Here is a 24,665-nt window from a genome sequence, read left to right as displayed (position 1 = left end):
ACAGAGGTTTGGCAGGGGAGAGAGATGACACTGAAGAATAAACCACGACAACTCTGTGTTCGGGGTTGTAAAAAGCACAATCCAAAAAGAGCTAGTCATACCCGAGTCCAGGGAACTCAGGAGAGCCCGTGTGCCCGAGGGCAGGAGAAGGAGATGGAAATACCCCAGGTGACACACAGAGCTGGAGAAGAGGGCAGTCCATTTCTCCATCTTCCAGCAGTGGGCTCCTCGCCAAGGAGAGCCTTTGGGCTGCCCCGCAACCTCTGGGCTGCACCGGGCACCGGCATCCCATGGCGCGCGAGAGGCACCTGGGGGCTCTGGAGGCTGCACCGGGGCAGCAGCAGCAGCCGAGATCGAGCAGATCCCAAAGGCTGCAGCATGGGGATTTCCCAGGAAGGCCAGGGCCAACTGCACCTCACAAAGCGGGAGACGAGCACCAACACCCACAGAGCGGGTCACAGACCAACACAGAGGTCAAGCCAGGCCTCGTTGAGGCTGTGCTACGTGTAGGATGGAAGGAGGGAAAGTAGGAACCCGAAGCGTTGCACTGGGAGCATGCAGCTTCTCAGGTGTGCTTCCTCAGGGCTGCCGGGGGCTGGAGAAGCCTAGTCCAAGCTCCTCCATGAAGATTCATAGGGACAGGGCTTTCACACACAAAACAGGGAGGAACCACAACAAGGTGGGAGCTGTCGCGGGGCAGGCAGCCCCTGCAAACCAGAACAATTTATTGGTTGTTTGGAAAGAGCAGCACAGCTGCGAGGGCAGCGCGGTTGGGCCAAACTCAAGCAGAGGCCGGGATCTAGATGGATATGGGGATACGGAGCAGGGAACGAGGAGTTGGGAACCAGCGAGCTGCTTCGGTCTCAGAGGACAGTTGCAGGCATCAGGATGCGGGTGAGACGGATTTGCCATAGCACTGGAGGACTACCAGAACACGTCCTTGCTGGCACAAGAAGGTCATCCCAGGCCTTGGGCTGCCCCTGCTCTGCGACAGAGGATGCTGGAGCTTGCTGAGGGAGAAATTTGAGGGCAACAATAACCCAGCACAAGCTCTATGAGGTCCTGCTTGCACGGGTGGAGGACCAAGCCTCGAGAAGGGGCTATGGGAAGTGCCATCAGCACTGAGCCTCGGACGTCCACCCAATCTTCTCCTCTCACTCACTGCTGTGACTGTCTCCTGAGGACTCCGGGACAGGCAGGGACTGGGGCAAGGGCTCCCTAGCCTGGCCACCTTTACCTGTGGAGATCAAGGACCCCCAGGGCAGAGGCTGCTGTGTGCCCTTGGCAGCGAGCGGAGCTCACGCCTCCACAGCTGCCACTCTCCATCCTCTCCCTGCCGTGTGTGGGAGCAGGCAGGGCAATCCATCTCCTACCTGCATCTGCTTCTGCCAGAAGAGTCTTCTTGATCACGCAGTACTCATCCAAGTTCTCATAGGGCTGGAGCTCTGGGGGCATGACAGAAACAGCCTGAGGGACCCAAGGGCCACAGGAGAAGGAGCAGGGCAGACCCAGGAGGCAGCAGCACTGGGGGCTGCAGGGCACCCTGGGCACACACCGGGCAGGGCGGCAGGGCAGGGCAGAGACGCTGCCTCCCCTGGGCACGGCGAGCACGAGGGGCAGCTCCCAACCCTCACTGGCACCACAGCAGGACCCCAGCCAGGAGCTGCTGGAAGAGGCAGACGGAGGAGGGGATAGCAGGTGTCGACACCCTGCTCTGGCAAGTCAGCCAGAGCCAGATGGGCTGCCAGCTGCCACCCCAGGATGGCAAGAGGCTCTCCTGCAATAGACCTGCTCCCCTCCCAGCTCCCACCGCAGCTCTAAAGCCGTTTGTATGAGAGGGACCCTACCTGTGTAATGGTCAACCTCGGCTTTGCTGGGCAAGGCCCTCCTTTTCCTGGGAAGGCAAAGGGCAGCTCTGAGTCCGGGAAGAGGCTGATGTGGCCAAGGGCCCTGCTGAACCCAGTGGCAGAGGCATGGAGAGTTCTGCACACAGGCTTCTGGGCCTCTCACGAGCTGGCAGGCATTGCCCATCAACACCCCAGGGGACAGCAGCAGCCGCAGCAACAGCAACAAGGGAGGGGGTCTTTTAGCACACACAAGCCTGCCCCAGCCCAAAGGAAGATGCTTATGAGCCCCAGCCAGGAGTCCTACACGCCCAGCTATGGTGGGAATAGCCAGCTGCATCCTCCGTACCTCTCCATCTCCAGCCACCCCACAGCACAGCATGGCCTGAGGCAGAGCAGCGACTCCAAGTCTCCTGCCTACTCACCTGGACAGCACAAACCACAGGATCCCTGCAGACAGGGGGACCAGCAGTGACAGCACAACCACCAGCGTGACCGCCGACCAAGGCCACGGGCCCAGAGGCTGCCCTGCAACTAACAGCCAGGAGTGGGTGCCACAGCCTGGACCATGCGCCAGCGGTGGCCCCGACCCTGGCATTGCGTGTGTGCACATGTGTAGACATGTGTGTCCAGGCTCTGCTGCCCCGGCTGCTGCAGGGACAGGCAGCGAGGCACAGCCTTCCCTTGCCCTCACGGCTGCTGGGCAGGGCAGAGGGAGGGAGGCTCTGGAGCACAGGGACTTGTCCCGTCTCCCGTACACAACCGGAGGGTCGGGAAGCCCGCTCAACCAGGCTGTGCACAGCAAGAGGACACACAGATCCCGGCTCAGCAGCCCTCGCGATGTCTGACCTTGAGCCCCCGTGCACCCGAATGCAGGATGGGTGTCATCGTCTTTAGTGGAAGAGGAGAGGGGCCAGCTCTGCTCTCGCATGCGCAAACAGGGGCTGAAGCGATGCAGCTGCTCTGGGGACCAGGCCATGCACCCCCTCGAAGCAGGACCCACCCAGCCCCACGGCCCACTGCTGAGTTGGGCTCTCAGGGTGCCCACCTCCCTGCCTCTGTCTTGGTGGGGAAGGGCTGGGTGCACACACAGCTCTGGAAGCTGCTGCAGGCTCAGCGCTCGCTCCCAGGGAGGCCACCTCAGCCAGACCCAGGGCACAACAACCATTACCCGAGACGTAGCTTTGAAATTCCAGCAGTGACGCAGCCCCAGCACCAGCCGCCGTGACACCCTGCACTGTCACCGTGTATTGGCTTCCAGGTGTCTGATGAGGTGGCGTGTACTGAGTGACAGACTGGTTCACCACCACTTGCTTGAATTCAAGGAAGCTGCCATCGTGCGCTCTCCTGGCCGTGATGTTCAGCTAGGGGAAGGACAGGGAGCTGGTGGGGAGCAGCACCGACCTCCCGCTCCTGCTCAGGGCACCCCTGCACAGAGGGGCTGCTGCTGCTGGCTGGGGACAGGAGGGGAGCTGACCCCACCAGAAACACCAGCAATGCAGAGCTGCTGGGCCCTGGCCCAGGAGGGCTCACACCTCTGCCCAGGCTGCCTGCACACAGCTCCAGGTTGGGAGGTGCCTGGCAAGGTGAGAGGGACCACAGGGAGTCGGTGGTACCCTGGTACCTGGTATCCAATGATCTCCCCTTTGCAGGAGGGCAGCGCCTTCCACCTGAGGGAGCCCGTGCTGGGATCCAGCCACAGCTTCTCCAGCTTGTCCGGCACTGGAAGCGCACGAGAACAACAGGGTCATGCATAAGGCCAGCAAGGATTTTTCCCCGCAGAGGTTGCATGTGCTGCACCAGCAGCAAGGGTGTGGTGAGGAAGGGGAGAGTGAGGAGGGGACGTGCTGTGCTCCAGGGCCCTGCACAGCCCCTTCCCCAGAGCCCCACAGGCTCTGAGCAGTCCAGATCCCAGGACCATCACTGCAGGGAGTGGATGCTCGAGCTGAGCTGCCAGGCAAAGGACACCTTTACATTTCATGTAAACATACCTGCTTCCTTTGTCCTGAGGAGCCGTGTGTAAAGGATTGTGCTGGGTGGCAGGGAGATGGTGACACTGTAGACAGTGAAGGGCTGCAGAGGGGGACAGGCAAATGTTCCCTTCCAGCCATGTAGCCTCTCCTCTCCCTTCACCTCTTCAGCCTCACAGGGAGGGGAGGAATGTTCTTCCAGCCGGCACCTGGCCCAAATGTGCTGGCATGTGTCAGGGAGCCTGCAGATCCAGTTCAGTTTGATGCTGGTGCTGGAAATCTCCAAAGTCCCGGGGACAACCTGGAGGACCTCTGTGAAGGAAACATTGCAAGAGGGCCACTTCCTTCCCTTCCCCTCCCAGCCTTGCAGCCAACCTCCGCCATCCCCACCATTCCCTCACCAGCCTGTCCCCAGCACAGTGTTGATGAAGCCATCCCGCCTTCTCCCAGACTACACTCAGGCACCGCCTGCACCTTCCTCTGGCCCTGGACCGTTCCCAGGGGTGCTCTGGGTGCTGCAGTGACTGTGGGAGGGTAACAGCAAGCACTTGTGGCCTCTCTGCAGCTGCTAACCCTGGGGCTAGCAACTGTTCTGGTGACTGGTCCCTTTCATCCACCAGCAATGACTTAGGCAACAAACCCAGCAGCCAGAGCAGAGCTCTGCCCTCCTGCTCCTGGGCTACCGTGCTCTTCTCCAGGCAGACCCATCAGTCTGGCCTGGGCGTGCTGCCCGGGGCCCCATGGACAGTGGTGAGGACGTGTCCCCCGCGGCGCTGTGCAGGGTGCCCCGGCTGCCAACAGCCTGGGCAGAAACCTGGGATGCGTCAGCAGCAGTTTCCTCTGGAGTGAATGCCCACGCCATGCCCTGACCACCCCGAGCACAGGGCACTAACGCTGTGGGACACACGCAGCGTCACTCTCCCTGCTGGGGAGAACAGACTGAGAGCACTGGGAGAGTGGCTGGTTCGCTCACTCACCCACACAAGTCATGTTCCCCTCCATAGGGTGCCAGCGGCCTGTGCCGTTCCTCACAATCCAGCTGCTGCGAGGAACCGTGGAGCCTTCCCTTGGCTTCAACTTCACACATTTGATCTCCATGGGGGGAGGCCAGTGTCCCTCAGGGCATCTCAGCTTTACTACTTCATTTGGGTTGAAGGTCCCCCGTTCTTGGTCAAAGATAAACCTGGGGTCCCACTGGGGCTTCTGGCATTTCTCTGCACCAACAAGATGGGAAGGCATTAGCAGGGCAGAGGGTGGCCCCGCAGGGCATGCCAGGGGATGGAGAGGGAGATCCCTTTCCCTGGCACAGCAGGGCGAGAGATGGAGCTCGAGGACACCATATAGAGCAGCCCTCCCACACCACATCCTCAGAAAAGGCTGAGGGCAAGAAGGGCCCCGCGCTGCTTCCCCCAGGCCTTCCATGAAAGGCCAGCAGGAGCTGGAGATCCAGGAACTGGGGGCACCCGTGAGGGGCTCATATATCCACAAAGCCTGCACAGAGGTTGATGGATCAGCATTTGACCCTGGTGCCCTGTTCATTCCTCACGGAGGACACCACCACCCTGAGTCCTCTTGAGAAGGCAATAAAGCCTGAGCCCAAAAGCTGGCTGCTGCAGTGGTGGCATGCAGCAGAGACTGGGAGGGGAGACCAGCACATGAAGAGGAGACCGGGCCTTTGCTCTGCCTGCATGGGCTGAGACAACACAGGAGCAGAGTCCTGTGACGCCCCAGATCCTGACGCAATGCTTGTGGCCACCTGTGCCCAAATGCCTGTCAGACCTCCAGCCCTGCAGCCCCCATCTTGTCTGCACATGCTTTTGCTAGAAACCCTCGCTCACCCACACATCTCCACCAGGAACCTCCCACCCATCCGTGAATCGCAGCCTGGAGCCCTGCACACCCAGCGCTCTGCCCTGGCCTGGCATGGGCAGCTCTGGCCACTGCCCCCCGCCATCATCCCACAGCCCCTTCCTGCCGGGACCCTCAGGGACTGAGGCTGCCACCAGACCCCTCCCCACAGAGGCTCCCCTGGAGCCCCGGGTCAAGCACAGGGCAGGCTCAGGGGCTGCCTCAACACGGCCTTCAGCAGCACCTACCATTTCCCCAGGCAGGCAGAGAGCTGAAACCCACTGTGCATGCACAGCCTGCCCTCCCCTGCTCAGGAAGGGCAGAGCAGGGCAGCCAGGAGAGCTCCTGATGCCTCCCTTACCCATGCACTCCACGCTGAACGTGGGCTGAATGTTGATCCATCTGCCGCTGCTATCCCTTCCATTCCAGACTTCTCCGTTTACAGGTTTCCCATTGCTGATGGACAGGACTTTTCCTGAACATTTGACATGGGCGAAGGATGGCTGGAAACCCTCGGGGCACCTCAGCAGCACTTCTTCATTCTTCTTGTAGTTCTCCTGGTCTGGTGCCAGCTGGAGCCCTCGGCCCCAGCGAGGCCTTTGGCACGTTTCTGACAGAAGTGAAAGTGGGTGTTAGTTGGGATGGGAGGTTTCAACGAGGGGCAGGGGTAGGTGGTGGGGTATCAGCAACCCCCAGCAATTCCTCCAGTCTCTGAAGGGAGAGGGAAGGTGACACATCCATCTGCCAGTATGTGACCCCTCAGCAAGGCTTGTTGGGATGGGGTTTCCCTGTGGGTGAGTGTCAGCCGGGGCTGGGGCCTGCCCAGGCAGGTGATGGACGAGGATGTGCCAGAATTCAGTGGGGGAATGGTCTCAGATATCAGAAAAAGGGAGATCTGAGTGGCCATGATCAGGCATCAGAAGTGCATCCCTGGCCACTGGTGATGGTGGAAGCTCAGAGATGGATGAATGGGACAGGATTTGACCATGGAGCTCCATAAGAGGCATCCCTGACACCCTGCTTACCGATGCACACCACGTTCCCCTCAATGGGGATCCAGGCATCATTGTTTTTCCTCCCCAGCCACACATCTCTGTTTAGAGATCCAGAATAATTCAGTGCCGGAGCTCCCCCTACACATTTGATGTGGGTGAAGGATGGCTGGAAACCATTGCTGCAGCTCAGAGTCACTTCTTCATTCTTTTTGTAATTCCCACGGACTGGTGCCATCTGGAGTCTTGGGTCCCACCAAACAGGCCTTTGGCATATTTCTGTGAGAGGAAAAATTGGGTGAGGAATATTTTTGGGAGGTAACAAGAGGAGGCTTGGGACAGCTCTCTCCTCCCCATGACTCGGACCACTCACCCTGACACACACAAGAGTCCCCTCCCATCGTGTGCCCAGGCACTGTTCAGGGACACAGGACTTATCACCACCCCTATCTCCAGGACTCCCAAGCCTCTGCTGGGTTCCACCCACCATTCTCTAGGCCCCCCCTCATGTCCAGGTGAGCAGTGCAGCAGTGACAGCCTCCCCCACCAGAGCTCACCCAAATCCCAGAGAAGCTTCCCAGGGAAACATGGGAATAAGGCTTATATAAGCAGCACAAAGTGCCAAAGCCTCAAGCTGAGCCCCACCAGCTTCACAGCTGCAGCTCTCCATGTGGAGGCAGGAGGCACTGGCCAGGAAGGGTTCCTGCCTTTGAAGCCCTCCTCAGGAGCACAGACCCCCGGCAGCTGCCCGCGGCAAGGTGCTGAGACAAAAGGTCTGTCCCCCGGCACTGCCAGGACAGGGGGGAAAGCCAAGGCATCCAGGTCCCCTCCTCCTGGCCTGTCACCCAGCTGGGGCTGAAGCATGACCATGTCACGAAGGGTCTGATGCCAGCTCAGGACCCCCGGGGTCAGGGAGATGCGGGGCTGCGCTTACCCTTGCAGGTGGCAGTCCCGTTCCACAAGGTCTGGGTCCCGCTGGAAATGCATCTGATCTGGGGGACCGATGGCACATACTCCCCAGCACAGCTCAGCTGCACCAAATCGTTCAAGGCATAGCTGCTCTGGTTCGGGGTAAACTGCAGCTTGGGGTCCCAGTTGGAGGGAGCTTCACACCTTCCTGTGTGCAAAGAGCATGAGGGAGAGCCCTGAGGATCACTGAGCTCCGGCAGCGTCCTCGGGGGTGAGGAGGCCCTGTCCAGAGGGGTGCTGGTCCCCCTCACTTCAGAGGGGTGGCAGAGATGAGCACCTCCAGGATGAGGCCCCAGACTCCAGCTGCATTAACCCTCCTCGCACACCCAGGTGCAATGCAGGAGGGTTACCCGCAGGTCCTCCTGCCCACCCACGTGCTGCCGAGGGATCCCAGACAGAGGGATCCAGCAGCCGGGTGGATGCTGCTCTCTCCTGCGCTCTCTCCCCCACAGATACGGCCTGTGGGAGTGCACCAGCCCCCGTGGGTCTCCGCTGCCATTGCACACCCTCCTGACTTGCCCCCACGAGGCAGCTGCCAGCACCAACAGCCTGCCCTCAGATCTCCACGTCTACGTTCACAGCACTGGCCACAAAGCTCACACCCCACGCCGTGCTCCCAGCCTTCTCTGTGCACTTCACCAAAATGAGGCGGCTTTGTCCTGCCCTGGTAGATGTATCAGCCAGACTTGCTCACCCAGTGCAAACCGAGTCCGTGAGGAGGCATCGGGGTAGGAGGCGGCCTCCCCTAAGTTAGGACGAAACACCTCTCTTCAGCTACAGGCATCTCTACAACTGCCCGCTTCCCGCCAGCCAGCGCTCATGGGGCTGCACTCCCTTGCAGTGCAACAGGGGCATCGCCACGCTTCCCTTACCTGGTAGCAGGTTTTCACGCCAACATCTCAACCCTGCACCCTGGCTCTCCGCTGCAAAGGACACTGGCCACCACCCCCATCCTTTGAGACCACGTGTGTTATCCAGATAGGAAACTTCTACCCCGCAGCTGGATCCTCCCAGCACCTCAGATCACACTCTTCACTGCAACCGCCAACAGCCTGGACAGACCTGAAACCCTTGACTCACTCCGAGCCTAGGCAGGCATCCCTGGCACGCACCTTCCCCCCTCCCGTCATTAAACCCCCCTGAAGCAGCGCACACGCCCTCACAGTCCTGCCCCAGGGTGACATCCAGGATCCTTCCCACCCCAGCAGAGTCCGGGCTACCCGTCCAGCACCAAGCATTTGACCAGGGACAGCAGCCAGCGGGGACGAAATCCCTCTGCTGCGGGAAAATCAACCCCGCTTCAAACAGCAGATTTCCACCTGTGGGGAGGAACATTTTTTCCCTAGTGGTGCTTGTTAGGAAACAGGACCCGAAGACTGGTTGTCCCCGAGATGCTCTACAATCTGAAAGGCTAGGCAGAAACACCCTCGCACTGGAGGAGGACGGGGGATGCAGTAAGAGCACAGCCTGGCTCAGTAAGGAGGCTGACGATGACCTGCGATGCAAGAGGACACAGCGACGAGCAGGTTACGCTCCTAAGGGAGTAGAAATCAACAAGAAGAGCTGATGCAGGTGGAGGCAAGCTCTGCCCCTCCCCAAAGCTCTGCTGGGCTACCCATAATTCAGACTCCAACAGCCTCCTTCGGTGCTGCAGATGCCAGCAGCACGGTAGAGGATAATGGCCAGAACCTCAATTTGGTGCCCCACACCTCTTCTACAGACACCAATCCAAGAAATCTCCCCCAGAGCCAGCATTGGCTCCGCTCAGAACCAATGCCTCTACCGAGCCCATCACAGCCTCCTCCAGCTGGGACTCTTCAGGCCAAGGAGGGGAGAGATGTGACTATCAACAAGGCTTCTCAGGGATGGGCTGCAGGGAACAGCAGAAAGGGGCAGGAGCTGCTGCTGAGTCGAGGGGAACAGGCTCCATCCTGCCCTGGGTAGCTGACGGCTGCCCATCACTGGAAGGACAGCATCCCTCCAGCCACCAGTGATGGGTAACGTGACTCATGACCCATCCAATGACTTGGCAAGCCACTTCTGCTCCCATTTCCCTGCAGAGAGAATGACTCACGCTTCACACCAGCCCCCCAACTCCCTGGTGCAGAGAACAGACGCTCCTGCTATGCCCCATGGGGACCTCGACAGGTACCGGCAACCCCAGGGCACAGCACACAGTTTCTGTAGGAAAGTTCACAGTCTCGCTAGGAAGAGGCCAGCAGAGACCCTGGAGGTGCCCGTAGCCCTCCTGGCATGGAGAAAGAATGGAACAACGCTGTTAAAGAACAATCCCACCGAACTACCGCTCCCCCAACCGTGGGGACTACAGGAGAGCAGGCATCCCAGCAAACACAAGGATTCATCTCACAGCTCCCCAAGTCTTTGCTGAACACCACCATCACCTTCCCCTGCCACAGGGATGCTGCCCGGATTGCCCCAGGAAGGCCACCGCTGCTTTGATTGCCCCGACTTCCTCTGTCCCCCGTGCAAAAAGAACCGGCCACCTCCTGCTCCCGGGGACACTACCCACTCCCCGGAGCGACACTGCAGCTCCCGCGCTCGTGGGAGGCTTTCCCAGCACACCGAGGTTTGCTGCCCCCCATCCCCAAACAGACCTTCGCCCCACCACAAACCAACGGATGCCCGAGTGTCTCAGGACTGGTGCAGACACCAGCTTCTGTCCTCTCCAACACTGCCGCTGTGGGCTGATGGGGATAAAGCCGCGTAGCAAATACGCAGATAGAGGAGCACCAAAACCTTTTCTGTAAGAGAGAGGCGCAATCCACTCTTACCTGCTTCCTTGGCTCCCCTCTGGTTCCTGGGGCCAGGGTCCTTCTGTCCCCGTGCAAGCAGCAGAGTGGCAAGCACCAGGAAAAAGGACAGAGCCAGCCCTCGCAGGGCCATGCTGGCACCAAGTCCCCAGGCAGGACTCAGTCTGAGCCGCGCAGCAGAGGTATCTGTGTAACCCAGCGCAGCAGAGGTGCAGACACAGAAATGAAACAGCCACGTAGGGAAACCACATGTGGTGCAAAAAGCTTCCTCTTCGGAAAGACAGCGTCCCACCGGCCGCAGGGCTGCTCCTCGCCCATCTGCCCACAGGCAGCGGGTCAGGCTCAATGGGGTCTCCTGGGTGCCTCGGTCCAGCCTTTTAGCTGGCTACCTCAGGCCCCTGTAGCCCTGCTCCCACAACCCCCGCCCTGAACCTTCTCAAGTTTGCCTCACTCCTCTCTCCCTCCAGATCCAGTGGTGGATGTTGAGGAAAACACCGCTGGTTCACCTGCCCAAGCCCACCCCAGGGTGCTCTCATCATGCATCACTTTTGCTTGAAATATCTCTACTTATTACCTTGAACTGACCCAGCTGCAACAGTCTTGCTCTTGAACCCCACTGATAGACCTTCCAGAGCTGACAAGCTCCTGAACAAGCCAGATGTGGGGTTTTTGCCTTCTCCTCCAAACCTTTCCTGCTACCCTGCTCTGAGCTCCACTTTCTCAGTGCCTTCTGGAGCGTGAAGCGCCCCGGCATGAACAGTGCACGCAGTACCGGGGGTAAGAGGATCTTCCTGGAGCTGGATGAAGACTTATTCCTGACCCTGGCTAAGTCAGGCAGGGTCTTTGGGTATGGGAGGGAATTCCCTGGGCGCTCCTCGTTTTGGGCCATAACTCCAAGGTTGGCTCACTCACACTCCCCCAGTCTCCTGTCCCTGAAGATGCCACCACCAAGCTCTTCTCTGAGCCCCTTTCCAGCTCACACATTGTTGCATGGCCCCAAGCTTCCATGAGTCCTGGCTCCCTGTGCTGTTGCAGCTCTCCTAGGCAACTCCTCTTTCAACTCTGTGGTTTATACAGCATCTCTCTCTCTCTGTTTCCCTGGACAGAGGAGCATGATTGCTCTATGGTCCAACACAATCAGTGTTCTGGGAACAGGTGCTGTCACCCTGGATGCTCTTCACCACCCAGCTGGGACCAGTCAGCCCATAGCTCCATGGCAGATCCTTTCCCGGGAACCGCCATCCTCAGGACCGCAGGACAGTGCTTGGTGTATCTATCTGCATTTCCTCAGTAGAGGAGCAACACTGAGGCTTTTCTGGAAGCTGAGTCTCTCCTAAGATCTATTCAGTAACAGCAGTACATCAAGTCTCATGTACAGCTCTTGTGAGATTAATGGGGTAAAGTCTTCTAGCAAGCTTGCAGCAAGAGGAGCAGCAGCACTAAGTCATGTTCTCCCTGTTTCCTTGGCGGTTCCCTGGGCTTTGGGAACCAGGCTTTTTTTGTTCTTGTGCAGCCAGCAAAGGTGCAAGGGCCCAGGAGAATGGCCACAGCCAGCACTCACTGGGTAATGTCCTCATAAAATCCCAGCGTTAGATGTAGACACTCTCACTGCCTCTCTTTGCCATATGAAAGAAGCAAAAGCAGTGAAAGAAAACAGCCAAGCTTCAAAAATGCACATGTGGTGCAAGAGGCTTCCTATTGCAGCTGATGTGATTTCTTTTCTTTTCCCCTATCCTGAAATGCACTGGGGCCTAGCAATCTGTGTTTGGACTCTTCCTCCTTAGAAATTTATCGGGTTTTGAGATTTGTTGTCTTGGTGTATAGCATGCACTAGAAAAATGCTGAAGAAATACCAAAAGCCAGCGCACTCAGTCATATGCCTAGCTCTTACACAGTCTAATATTAGAGCTGCTAGTTCAGCTGATGATGCCTTACTTCACAGGGAAACACACAGCAGACTTCAAATAAGAGAAGATTCCCAAGGGACTGTCAAGTGACACAGCAACTCATGAGTCCAAACTCAGCATGGTACGATCAACAGGAGGTGATGAGCTCCAGCTCTGTGAGACCACTCACTGAGCTCCGAAGAGCACATCACGTGTGGGCTGCGATACTCTGCGTGCACTGCTCTAGCCCTTGCAGCAGGACTAAGTCTCACAGAGCCATCTCAACACATCTTAGATGCTTTCTAATACAGATTTCCTGCTACAGCATACAGTGGATGTGTACATTTTTGCACATAATAAAGGCAGCCAGCCACATACCTTCCTCTCAACGGGACTGAGGCCTCAAAGCTGTTGATATGATCATTGTAAACATGATTGATGGGCTGTTTCCTGAAGGTCCGGTTCGATTGGCAATGAACTAGCAGGACTCAGACTAGCAGGACTGAAGAAAGGAAAAGCCAAACCACCTGCAATTTACAATCAGTTTTACTTCTGATAGGAAAGAATATTGAGGGCTCAAAACCATCCACAAAACCACAAGAAAAGGAGAAGTAGCTGTGGCTTTTAAGGATCAGGCTTTGTGGAAAGCACTGCTAACCTATCCACCAAGTTCCCGTACAGTAAAGTCTACTGCTGTGTCAGACCTCACAAATAACAGAAATATATTTGGGGCTTATCCCCGTGCCTACCCCATACCTGTCCTTGAGGGACCCCGCTGTGCGGTGTACCTGTAAATCATCAGACACAGCCATGGTGATGGGGGTGGGCTGAGGCCAGGCTGAGATGTCATCGCGCGGGTGGTGGGTCAGGATCAGGCCTGGGAAGGGTAACCCAGTCAGATCCAGCCCCGGTATGGCCAGGCAGGGGTCTGCTCCCTGCACAGCACCAGCACATGACCCCGTGTGATCTGAGGGGCTTGCTCCCCACATGCTGCTGCTTCCTCTCCAGGACGCAGCGTCTGCCTCAGGGCTGCAGCCTGCGCTGCCAGAGTCCAGAGGCTCTTCTGGTAGGGAGAGATGGAAAATACCTGCAGGATCCCAGATAAAGCCCAGCCCCGAGCCCTGCTGTGGGGTCTTCCTCACCCCTCCAGCAACCTTCCCAGCCCCACCAGCCCTCAACCTTGTTCCAGGCAGGGATCTTGCAGTGCCATCAGGGGGACAAAGGCCAGTGCACTGTGCCAGTACCCTACAGCACATCTCCCTCCAAGCTGGGGTGAGAACCTCAGAACTATGGGCAGAATCATAGAATCATAGAATCATTAAGGTTGGAAAAGACCTCTAAGATCAGCGAGTCCAACCGTCAACCCAACACACCATGCCCACTACACCATGTCTCTAAGGGCCTCATCCACACGTCTTTTAAATACTTCCAGGGATGGTGACTCCACCACTTCCCTGGGCAGCCTGTTCCAAGGCCTGACCACGCTCTCAGTAAAGAAATTTCTCCTAATGTCCAGCCTAAACCTCCCTTGGCACAACTTGAGGCCATTTCCTCTCGTCCTATCACTGTTACTTGGGAGAAGAGACCAACACCCACCTCGCTACAACCTCCTTTCAGGGAGTTGTAGAGCGCGATGAGGTCTCCCCTCAGCCTCCTCTTCTCCAGGCTAAACAACCCCAGTTCCCTCAGCCGCTCCTCATAAGACTTGTGCTCCAGGCCCTTCACCAGCTTCGTTGCCCTTCTCTGGACACGCTCCAGCACCTCCATGTCCTTCTTGTAGTGAGGGGCCCAAAACTGAACACAGGATTCGAGGTGCGGCCTCACCAGTGCCGAGTACAGGGGCACGATCACCTCCCTGCTCCTGCTGGGAGTAAAAGGAGGGTAAAAGGAGCGCCAATAGTGGTGGGGTGTGGAGGCATCCCTCCAGAGTGACAGCCTGGTCATGATGGGTTATCACAGTCTGCCTTGGGCCCAGCAAAACATCTGGGAGGTCTGCAGGGAGCTGTGCTGGTCTGGGAGAGGGGTGGCATTGGGGCGTCTTTGCCATCTTGGCAGTAGCAGCCAGGGCAGGGACTCCCTCTTGTGGCACTGGCCACCCAAGGCTGCCATGTCTGCTCCCAAGGTGGCTTATGGAGCTGCAGATTCTGCCTGTGGCCTGGCCTCCCCCAGGACGGCTGGATTGAGAGCGGAGATGTGACAAGGGACAGCCCAGCAGGGTGCAGGGGTTCCAGGAGGGCACTCCTGGGTGCTGGGCAGAGCTGTGGCAGGCCCTGGGGGCTGGGTAACCATCCCTCCTTTCCCTCTGCTCTGACTGCTACAGCAATCTCTTTCCAGGGTAGGGAGCAGGACCCGCTGCCTGCTCTACACAGCGAGCATCTCCCCGCCTTTCTGAGTCCATCTGTGCATGCCCCCCTGCCATGCCCCTCCACCCAGAAGCATGGACCCAAGCCAAGCAAGACTCTCTGCCCTGGCATTGCTGCCTTGACGCTTGTCCCTCTGCAGTGCCAGCTAGCCCACGGCCCCCCCACCCAGCCTGCCCAGGCCCATCTGGCTTTGTGCTGCAGCTCACACCTACCCCAAATATACCCCCACTCTCCTTCGCTCTCAGACTGCAACCCTCTCCCATCTGGCTGCACACTTGCTGATCGCCCAGAAAGACATTTTTAGCACGCAAAATTGGACATAAGCAGTTTGCAGCTGGGAGCAGGGTGGGGTAAGGCTGGAGGGGCGTGGGATGCTGCATTTTGGTTTGAGGAAAATGTGCTCAGAAATGGGGTTTCCAGCTCTGACCTCCGAGCAGTTCCACATCTGGTCCAGCCTTTCCTGCTCCCATCCCCAGAGCCATCTTCAGCATGTCCCACCCTGGTTCTTGGACAGGGAACCTGGCTAAGCCCAGGAGGTGGGAATTATAAGATTTGAAGCAGCATCTCAGGCCAGACCAGCTTCCCTCCAAACCCTGCTGCCTGAAGGTGCTGCGTTCAGGGCAGACTCTCTGCACCAAGACCAATACTTCTGACTGGCTCTTTCTGCCTCTGTGTTTCATATCCACATCCCCCCATCTGCCCTGCAGCATGTTGTATCTGTGGTCTCTCTCTCTGCCTGAGTGGAGCAGCTCTCTATCTCCTAGGCAAACCCTTTGGCCTGCACCTCCTTCATTGCACAAGTCCCTCTACATCACTCGCGTTCAAACTCTCCACCCAACGCCATGTGCTGGCCCCACACGTCACAGCTCTCTTTCATAGGCAGCTGCTGGAGTGCATATGTTTGGTGGAGTCATGAGTCTCTCCTTCCATACACAGGTCTTAAATAAAGGGCTTGGCATTTCCCCTTTTCAGTTCTCAGCCTGTACAGCTTCCAGAGGAAGGCAAATCCTGAGGAACCGCCTATGCCACCCAGGGTAGCTGGGAACAGAGAAGTGCCCAAAATATCCTGAGCCCGGAAGGAACCAGATGAATAAGGAAGAAAAAGCCAAGTAGCTGTTTCCCCAGAGAACTGGAGCCAGTGGCTTGGTGGAGGCGGAAAGGTGGCACAGCTGGTGATGTTAGCTGATCTGGGGGCTGCACAGCCCCATCATCGTGCCTAGCGCTGCACCAGTGATGCCTTGGAGGAAGCATTGCTGCTGCCAGGGGGACCCTGAGCAGACACAGCTCCTGCCTGACCCATCCCAGGATGTCTGTCCGTGTCCTGGCCATGCAGTTGCCATTAGCAGAGTGCTGTGCCTCCCCAAAGCAGCTTCCCTCACACCTGGCTGTCCTGGTTTCAGGATGGAGTTGATTTTCTTCCTATTAACTGGTATAGTGCTGTATTTTGGACGTAGTATGAGAATAATGGTGAAAACACACTGATGATTTGGTTGTTGCTAAGTAATGTTCACGCTAATCAAGGACTTTTCATCCTCCCATGCCCTGCCAGGTACACGGGGGGCTGGGAAGGAGTGTGGCCGGGACAGCTGGCCCAGCTGGCCAATGGGCTATTCCATACCATATGACGTCATTCTCAGCATATAAAGCTGGGCGAAGAAGAAGGGGGGGGGGACGTTCGGAGTGATGACGTTTGTCTTCCCAAGTAACCGTTATGCGTGATGGAGCCCTGCTTTCCTGGGGATGGCTGAACACCTGCCTGCCGATGGGAAGTAGGGAATTAATTCCTTGTTTTGCTTTGCTTGTGTGCGTGGCTTTTGCTTTCCCTATTAAACTGTCTTTATCTCAACCCATGAGTTTTCTCACTTTTACCCTTCTGATTCTCTCCCCCATCCCACCCGGGGGCAGTGAGCAAGTGGCTGCATGGTGCTCAGTGGCCGGCTGGGGTTAAACCACAACAGTCCTTTTTGGCACCCAACATGGGGCTCGAAGGATTTGAGATAACGACAGGTTTGATTGGAACGTGCTAGATAGAATTTATAGCTGTTATTGCTGTTTAGATATTGATTGGCGAGCTCCTGTGCTTGCCATGGGGCTTGCTTGCCTCACTGTATATTAGAGCCTAGTGCTCGTTGGTGGCTGCTCTTTGCTCTCGCTGCTTGCTGCACTGCTGTGCTGCTGATCACCCCACTGTGCTGTGCCTGGGGACGTTCTGACAACAGCAGTGGGGATGCGCCTGGGCTGGCAGATGGCCAGGGCATCGCTGCTGCTGCTGTGCTGCTGTGCTGGACGGGCTGGAACTCCAGTGTGAACTCGAGTCGAAGGGACTGTGACCTGTGGATGAGTCCACGTGGGAGCAGGACACCCCAAGGTGTCTGTGGCCGAGGACAAGTCCATGCCCAAGCAGGTACATCTCGAAGCGTCTGTGGCTGTGATTATGTCCGTGCCACAGCAGGTATACCTCTGAAGGGATTGTGGCCTAAGGGTAAGTCCATGCTGGAGAAGATACACCTCAAAGCATCTGTGGCTGTGGATAAGCCCATGCTGCAGCAGGTACACCTTGAAGTGTCAGTGGCTGTGCATGAGGCCATGCTGGAGCACCTCAAAGCATGTGGCCATGGATAAGCCCGTGACAGGGGAGGTACACCCCTGGAGAGATTGTAGCCATGGGTAAGGCCATGTTGGAGCAGGTTTACTTCTGAAGGGACTGTGGCTGTGGGTAAGGCCACGCTGGAGCCGGTGCACCTCAAAGCGACTGTGGCTGTGGATAAGTCTATGCCGCCGCAGGTACACCCCTGGAGAGACTGTGGCTCATAGGTAAGGCTCCACTTGGAGCACGTACAACCCTAAGGGACTGCAGTCGGTGGATAAGTCCAAGCCGGAGCAGGGCAAGGGGAGGAGTTCATTGCAATGTTAAACCCGATGGTCTGGTCCAAAGGGACCAGGGGTGGAGATTGTAATGGATATACCTTTAAATTGTTGTAACCCATGATTTGAGTTGCATGTTATAGGAATTACCATAGCAGGAACCACCTGAACCCATGGAGGACAAGCCTTACAAGAAGCAGTGCAAGCGCAGCAGTGACCCGACCTGAGCCGGCTTTGGTGCCCAGTAACTCCACACAACACATCACCTCTCCTGTCCTGAGTGACCACCATAACAGATGGAGCCCAAAGTCATGGACTAAATGGACACAGTGGACATTTTGTGGACATTTATGGATATTTTACAGACATTTTACAGGGGTGGTCCATAGACTAAGGGAATGATATCTGTGTATTGTATCAAAGGATGGGAAGGGGGGTGGTGGGTAATGAGAGTGTATTGGATAGTGTGGGACCTGAGCATGATGTAAATAGTATGGAATAAGGAGTGGATACTGTCCTGGTTTCAGCTGGGATGGAGTTGATTTTCTTCCTATTAACTGGTATAGTGCTGTATTTTGGATGTAGTGTGAGAATAATGTTGATAACACACTGATGTTTTGGTTGTTGCTACGTAATGTTTACGCTAGTCAAGGACTTTTCATTTTCCCGTGCCCTGCCAGGTACACGGGGGGCTGCGAGGGAGCGTGGCCGGGACAGCTGGCCCAGCTGGCCAATGGGCTATTCCATACCATGTGACGTCATGCTCAGCATATAAGGCTGGGCGAAGAAGAAGGAGGGGGGGCGTTCGGAGTGATGGTGTTTGTCTTCCCAAGTAACCGTTATGCGTGATGGAGCCCTGCCTTCCTGGAGATGGCTGAACACCTGCCTGCCGATGGGAAGTAGTGAATGAATTCCTTGTTTTGCTTTGCTTGTGTGTGCGTCTTTTGCTTTCCCTATTAAACTGTCTTTATCTCAACCCATGAGTTTTCTCACTTTTACCCTTCTGATTCTCTCCCCCATCCCACCCAGGGGGGTGAGGGAGCGGCTGTGTGGTGCTCAGTGGCCGGCTGGGGTTAAACCACAACAATGGGGCACTGGGAAGCCAAGGGCTGGGTTGGGACCCTACTCAGTGTATGGCCCCCTGGAAGCCTGCTGGCTTCCCCCAGCCTTCAGCCTCTGACCAAGGCTTGTCATGGTGTGACTCAGTTCCCCACAAAGGCTGGGCAGGTGGAGGAGAAGGAGGGAGGATGGCACTGCATCCTGGTAAATCGGTGAGAGTGGCGGTGATGGCATGGTGCCCAGAGCCCAGGGAGCAGCTGCCCTTTGTGGTATAAATACATGCATAAAGTCACATGCGTTTCCAGCCTAGGATCAATCCAAGGGGAAGACCCTGAGCAGATCTACAGCAGCGCCACAGCTGACCTGGGGGCAAAGGGAGGGTCCCATCTCCTGTGACAACCTCCCATGGGGAACCCCGACTTAGCCCAGCCCGCTCTCCCTTGGCCAGCAGAAACCCAGGGCCATGAGACAAGCAGGCTGGGGAGGCAGGATCCCAGACAGCAGGCAGTGGGGAGGGAGGGTGGATGCTTGGTCCCATAAGAAAGGTCTCGCCGTGCATCATGGTGTGACTTACATGCTTGGTGCTGGACTGGTGGTGACACACTTGGGTCACCCAGAGCCTGGAGCATCGGGTCTCTCCTGGCTGTAATTACCCTAGGAGACCAGTTTGTCCAGTGCTGGCGCAATGAGCCACTGTAGAACAAGGGCTCAGCAGGGTGGGGTGACCAGCCACCCATGACACAGATGGACAGAAATTAGGCCACGGTAATCAAAGGTATTAATGTGTTGCAGTGGCATGCAGGTGCTGCCTGGGAACAGGGCTCCAGCGTGCAGGGCACAGCCGCATCAAAGCCCTGCCCTGTTCATCTCAGCTCTACCTTTCGCTGGAGCTGGCAGAGATCCCAGGTCAAGGCAGCACTACCACCACTTGTCCTGGCTCAGGTATCATTTGCTTCTCCTGCTGCTGGCCTGGGAGCATCAGCCTCACATGTTTGCCACTAACATAGCTGAGTAGGATCCACTCTCCTTCCTGACTTTTTACCCACTGTGGGGTACAAGGCTGCTGTGCATGGACAGCCCTGCTCCCTCGCTAAGTTATGTTGTAGAGATGTCGCCATGTAGAACAACACCACACCTTTTCTTGCCCTCGTCTTTGTGGCAGACCCTGGCACACCTTGTCTGTGCCAGACCCGTCCACGTATGCCCGCGTGAGGGAAGGTTTTTCGGCCCAGGCCCCATGGAGCGTGCTGATGCACTTCCTTGGAGGTCAGGGTGCCTTGACTCACGGGAGAGGGCAGGAGATGGGAAAGACTGGCAGCGCTGCTCATGAAGCTCGCTAAACCTAATGAGATTTTCAACAGCCAGGAGAAGCAATAAAGAGCTGTGATTGAATTGGCTGCAAACGGCGGCACGACGGCGACTTCCACACCGAACACAGCGCAGCTGCCTTCTCTCCCCACACTGGCCCATGGTCCAACCTGTGCTGCCAGACAGGATCTGGACAGGGCTTGGGGACAAGGAAAACAAGGCCAAGGGCCAGGTCCTGCACTTGGGCCACAACAACCCCAGGCAACGCTACAGGCTTGGGGAAGAGTGGCTGGAAAGCTGCCCAGAGGAAAAGGACCTGGGGGTGCTGATTGACAGCCGGCTGAACATGAGCCGGCAGTGTGTCCAGGTGGCCAAGGCGGCCAACGGCATCCTGGCCTGTATCAGAAATAGTGTGGCCAGCAGGAGCAGGGAGGTGATCGTGCCCCTGTACTCGGCACTGGTGAGGCCGCACCTCGAATCCTGTGTTCAGTTTTGGGCCCCTCACTACAAGAAGGACATGGAGGTGCTGGAGCGTGTCCAGAGAAGGGCAACGAAGCTGGTGAAGGGCCTGGAGCACAAGTCTTATGAGGAGTGGCTGAGGGAACTGGGGTTGTTTAGCCTGGAGAAGAGGAGGCTGAGGGGAGACCTCATCGTGCTCTACAACTACCTGAAAGGAGGTTGTAGCGAGGTGGGTGTTGGTCTCTTCTCCCAAGTAACAGCGATAGGACGAGAGGAAATGGCCTCAAGTTGCACCAAGGGAGGTTTGGATTGGACATTAGGAGAAATTTCTTTACTGAAAGAGTGGTCAGGCCTTGGAACAGGCTGCCCAGGGAAGTGGTGGAGTCACCATCCCTGGAAGTATTTAAAAGACGTGTAGATGAGGCGCTTAGGGACACGGTGTAGTGGGCATGGTGGTGTTGGGTTGATGGTTGGACTCGATGACCTTAGAGGTCTTTTCCAACCTTAATGATTCTATGATCATTCTATTCTATTCTATTTTGTGAAAGAGCTGGGAAGTGCCCCAGTCACAGGGAGCTCCCGATCTTGCTGGTGCACAGAGAGCTGATGCTCCACTTTCCAGTCCCTCCGACACCTGGACAGAGCATCACTGTCCACACATGGCTGTGGTATTGATAACCTCCAGGTGAAAGGCTCCCATGGACATCCAGAGCCCAGCACCATCACCCTGCTCCTCTGTGCCCCAGCACAGAGAGGTGAAGCCGAAGGGGAAGGCAGCAGCCCCAGGAGGACAGGCACACAGCTCAACTCTCCTCTCTGCCTAGAGGTGGCCGTGTCCATGTTTCCTCCTGGGAATGGCCCTGGCCCTGACCTCCCTTGAACCCATCCCATTTAGCACAGGCCAAAACTGTGTCAGGGAACCATCCAAGAGGTGTGGATGATTACAGGACCATGCTCAGACCAAGGAGTTACTCAGAGAGGTGTAGCCTGAGTGACCACTGGCTCGAGGGTGGGGAGCCCCTTGCAGCACCTACCTCTTGCTCGGGCATCTGGGACAATAAGCAGGGCTCTACTGTCTCTATTTGGGGGCAGGAGAGCAGAAGGGACTGGGAGCATCTTTCTCATCCATGCTGCTGTGGCCAGGGTAGGATGCACCCTTCCCGAACAGAAGCTCAGAGCTCACAGGGGAATGGTTCTCTAGCCTGATGCATTGCTTTCCTCCAGAAGGTTTTCCTTTTGTCAGCTCTGGGAAGGGTAAGGAAGCCAGGGCAAGGCTGAGGATGTTGGTTTGTTAATGTAGGGTCTCTGGGGTGGACTGTGCATGCGGGTTTGTTCTGTAGGGTCTCTGGTAGGCACTATGCGGAGCTATGCATGCCCTCACCGGCCTTTCCCTTCACATTCTCGTGCTGCTTCTGAGTTCCTTCCTGCAGCAACGTCAAGCCGTGCAGATCAAAGGGCAGTGATGAACCACAGGTGAAGGCTCTTCCCCAAAGCCATAGGCCAAGACCCACTGAGCGCTTTCAGCCTGAATCCCTGCCCTGCTCTCCTGCAGCTGGGTCACAGGGCTGCTCCCACCAGCTTAGCCAAGGCCAGTCCTGGACCTGCTCTGATGTGGTCCCGCTCAGCCCACCACTGCAGCCAGACTAGGTTCTTGGCGTCTCTGCTCCTGGCTGACATCTGGCAGAACCACAAGCACTTCAGGGACGCTGCACTGTGGCTGGGGAGTATTAGTAACAGCCTGGCAAGAGGCAGGAGATGGAGCAAGGCTGACACAGCCTCCTGGGACAAGTGTGGAACTGCTGAGAGCCCCATTTCCCAGGGCCAGGTCAAGAGGATAAGGAGCAGCCCTGTTACCTGCTGGGCAGCCTGGGAGGATGGGAGCATGGCAGGTATTGGGAGATAAGCTGTTCAGGATGGTTCAGGAGCAGGGTGGGAGATGTTGGAGGTGGTAGCATTGCCCCTACCTATTTGTCATGAGATGACCAGCTCCTGGTGACCAGTGAGGCTCTCTGCAGTGCTAGTTCACTGCAAGGACGTAGTTGTGCTCACATGGCTGCATGTCACGTCACCATGGGTCACAGGTGATGCAGGCAGAGCCAGAGCTGCCTGTCCCTCCTTTTCAGAGGTTGTGGTTGGTTTTGTTTTATCAGTGTTCTCAATGTTTTCAAATTCACAGCCACAGGGCTTCCAGCAGGCACACACAGCTAGGTTCAGGCATCGGCTGCTCCGGTGGTGCACAGGAGCCACCCTGCTGTGCACCCTGGCAAGGGCGCTGGGGCTTGTTTGAGGAGAAGCAGAGCAGGGAGCTGAAATCACTGCCCACCACCAAGGGATAGGGATGGGATGCGGATGCTGCCTCCACAGATGTCACGGTACTGGCACCCAGGCATGAGAAGCATCGACAGGACATAAGAGGAGGCAGCGAGCAAACGCTGCCAGGTGCTGTGCTGATTCTGCTCATAAAAAATTAATGACACAACAAATATTTGCAGCCCTCCCGCTGCAGGCAGCCCCGCATTGGCCTTGCAGCTGGAGTGCCGGGGAGGGAGCAGGGGGGTAGCAACGTGCCTGCACAGCAGAGACCTTACCAGTCCCTGCTCGCAGCTGGATGCGGGCTGCTGCAGCTTGCAGCCACGGTGCTGGGTACGGAGCATGCACAGCCCTGTGCTCGCCGAGCTCAGCAACATAGAGCGCCCTGGGAAATGTAGTCCTGCTGCATCACCTGCATCGTGTGCTGTTGAGCATAACCAGGCTGCACATGAGCCACTGGGGCTGGGACTTTCCCGCATGTACTCTGGGCTCCTCGTACTGATCAGGCCTCCTAGCAGGTTGCAACAGACCCTGCTGTGCCCCCCTCTCTTGTTTCCAAGAGGGAGATGTTTGCGAGGGACTAGCCCTCTCGTAAGCAAGGAGCTGGGGAACATGCAGGACATGGGCAGGTGCAGAGATCTGCTGGGTGATGTGTGGTGATGTGAGAAAAGAGCAGCGGCTGTCAGGGGACAGGAGAGAGGACACCTGGGACCAAGCGGCTGCACCCACATTCTGGGAGAAAGCACCAAAGGGAGTCATCTGGGTCCTTGTCCTGCTCACCTCTGGGTCTGCACAGCCCCTCCAGGCTGGAAAACCCTCCTGCAACGAAGCCTTGTGCCTGCTCTGGCACAGCTTCACACACTCTCCCTGCAGCCATCCTTGGACCCCCTGCAGTAGCAGCCATTGATTTTCCTGAGCGTTTGCAGAGAAGAAGCCTCAGGCTCTCGCACATGGGTGCAGAGGAGGGGACTGCTCCAGTTCTGGGCCCGGGGCTCTGAGCAGGGCAAGCTTTCAGTCAGGGTGCATTACTGTCGGCTGACCCCAACCAGAGCTGGGCTGGAGAACCCAGTGCCGCAAGTGCTGGTGTGGAACAGAGGTGGGGGTGCAGCGAGGCTCTCTGCGTGGAAGCCCCCCTGCATCCCTCACCGCCCTGCATGCAACCTGGCCACCCCATGGCCATGGTGATCCTTACAAGACATCCCCAGCCCCTGCACCTCTCCAGCACCAGACTCCCTGGGCTATTTGAAGGCTCTTGCCCCTGCTCTGCCTGGGTGATGCACCATCCCCGGCAGGCAGGGAGATGTTTGTCAATCCCTGAGCCTTCTCCCGGTGAGAGGGGGAGGGTGCAAAGCCCAGATGGAGAAGGGCAAAGAGGACAAAGTCCCCCTTCCTCACTCCCCTGCAGCTCCACAGGAGCAGAGTACAGCCAGGGAGACCTCTTTCCTGCTCTTCCTCACCAGGGCTTGCAGAGCTTAATTCAGGGTTGGGTGCAGGCTTAGCCCAGCCTGGCTTTGCACCCAGCTGCCCAGAGTGTACCTGCCTGCACCACAGGAGGGATCTGGGGCACTGGGGACCTTTAGCCATGTCTCAGCTCAATGCTGCTGTGCCAGGCAGGAACAGAGCATAGTGGAAATAGTACAGTAGAGTCACCAGCACAGATGAGAGAAGGGACTGTAAATCCTGCAGCAGCAATTTCCACAGTCAGGGACGTCTCCAGGGCTTTAATTTATCTGTTACAACTTAATTGGATGTAAACCCAGTCACTTGTAAGCAGCAGCAGCCCTGAACAGGCAGTGGTCCTGAGCTTCTCTCTGCAAGATGCCTTGCCAGGATTTCCCATCTCTGCTGCAGTGCCTTGACCCTCAGGAGGCCGCTGCTCATGTGCACTCAAGAGAAAGAGAGGCAACATTCACTCTCCTTTGGCCCCAGCTGAGCTGGCTTTGCTCCTCTGAGTGGCTCTCTGCACCACCGAGGAGCTGGTCACTGGGCTGTGGGTGCAGCAGGTTGCTCAGGTTTGGGGT

At 57.2% G+C, this 24,665-nt stretch overlaps 1 protein-coding gene across 1 annotated transcript; it reads right to left on the bottom strand.

Moving 5' to 3' along the window:
- Positions 1-1,154: 1,154 nt before the first annotated feature.
- Positions 1,155-10,527, bottom strand: LOC142075834 (uncharacterized). Its single transcript, XM_075137816.1, has 9 exons — positions 10,416-10,527; positions 6,024-6,272; positions 3,836-4,126; positions 3,469-3,566; positions 3,016-3,208; positions 2,270-2,294; positions 1,848-1,894; positions 1,374-1,445; positions 1,155-1,237 (listed from the first exon to the last, which is right to left on the bottom strand). The coding sequence occupies exons 1-9, from the start codon at positions 10,525-10,527 to the stop codon at positions 1,155-1,157; spliced, it is 1,170 nt and encodes a 389-aa protein (XP_074993917.1).
- Positions 10,528-24,665: the final 14,138 nt, after the last annotated feature.

The sequence above is a fragment of the Calonectris borealis genome, chromosome Z (assembly GCF_964195595.1).
Source record: "Calonectris borealis chromosome Z, bCalBor7.hap1.2, whole genome shotgun sequence".
In the NCBI taxonomy this organism is placed as follows: Eukaryota; Metazoa; Chordata; class Aves; order Procellariiformes; family Procellariidae; genus Calonectris; species Calonectris borealis.
The sequence above is the reverse complement of the archived record's forward strand: the minus strand, read 5'-3'. Positions and strand labels throughout refer to the sequence as shown.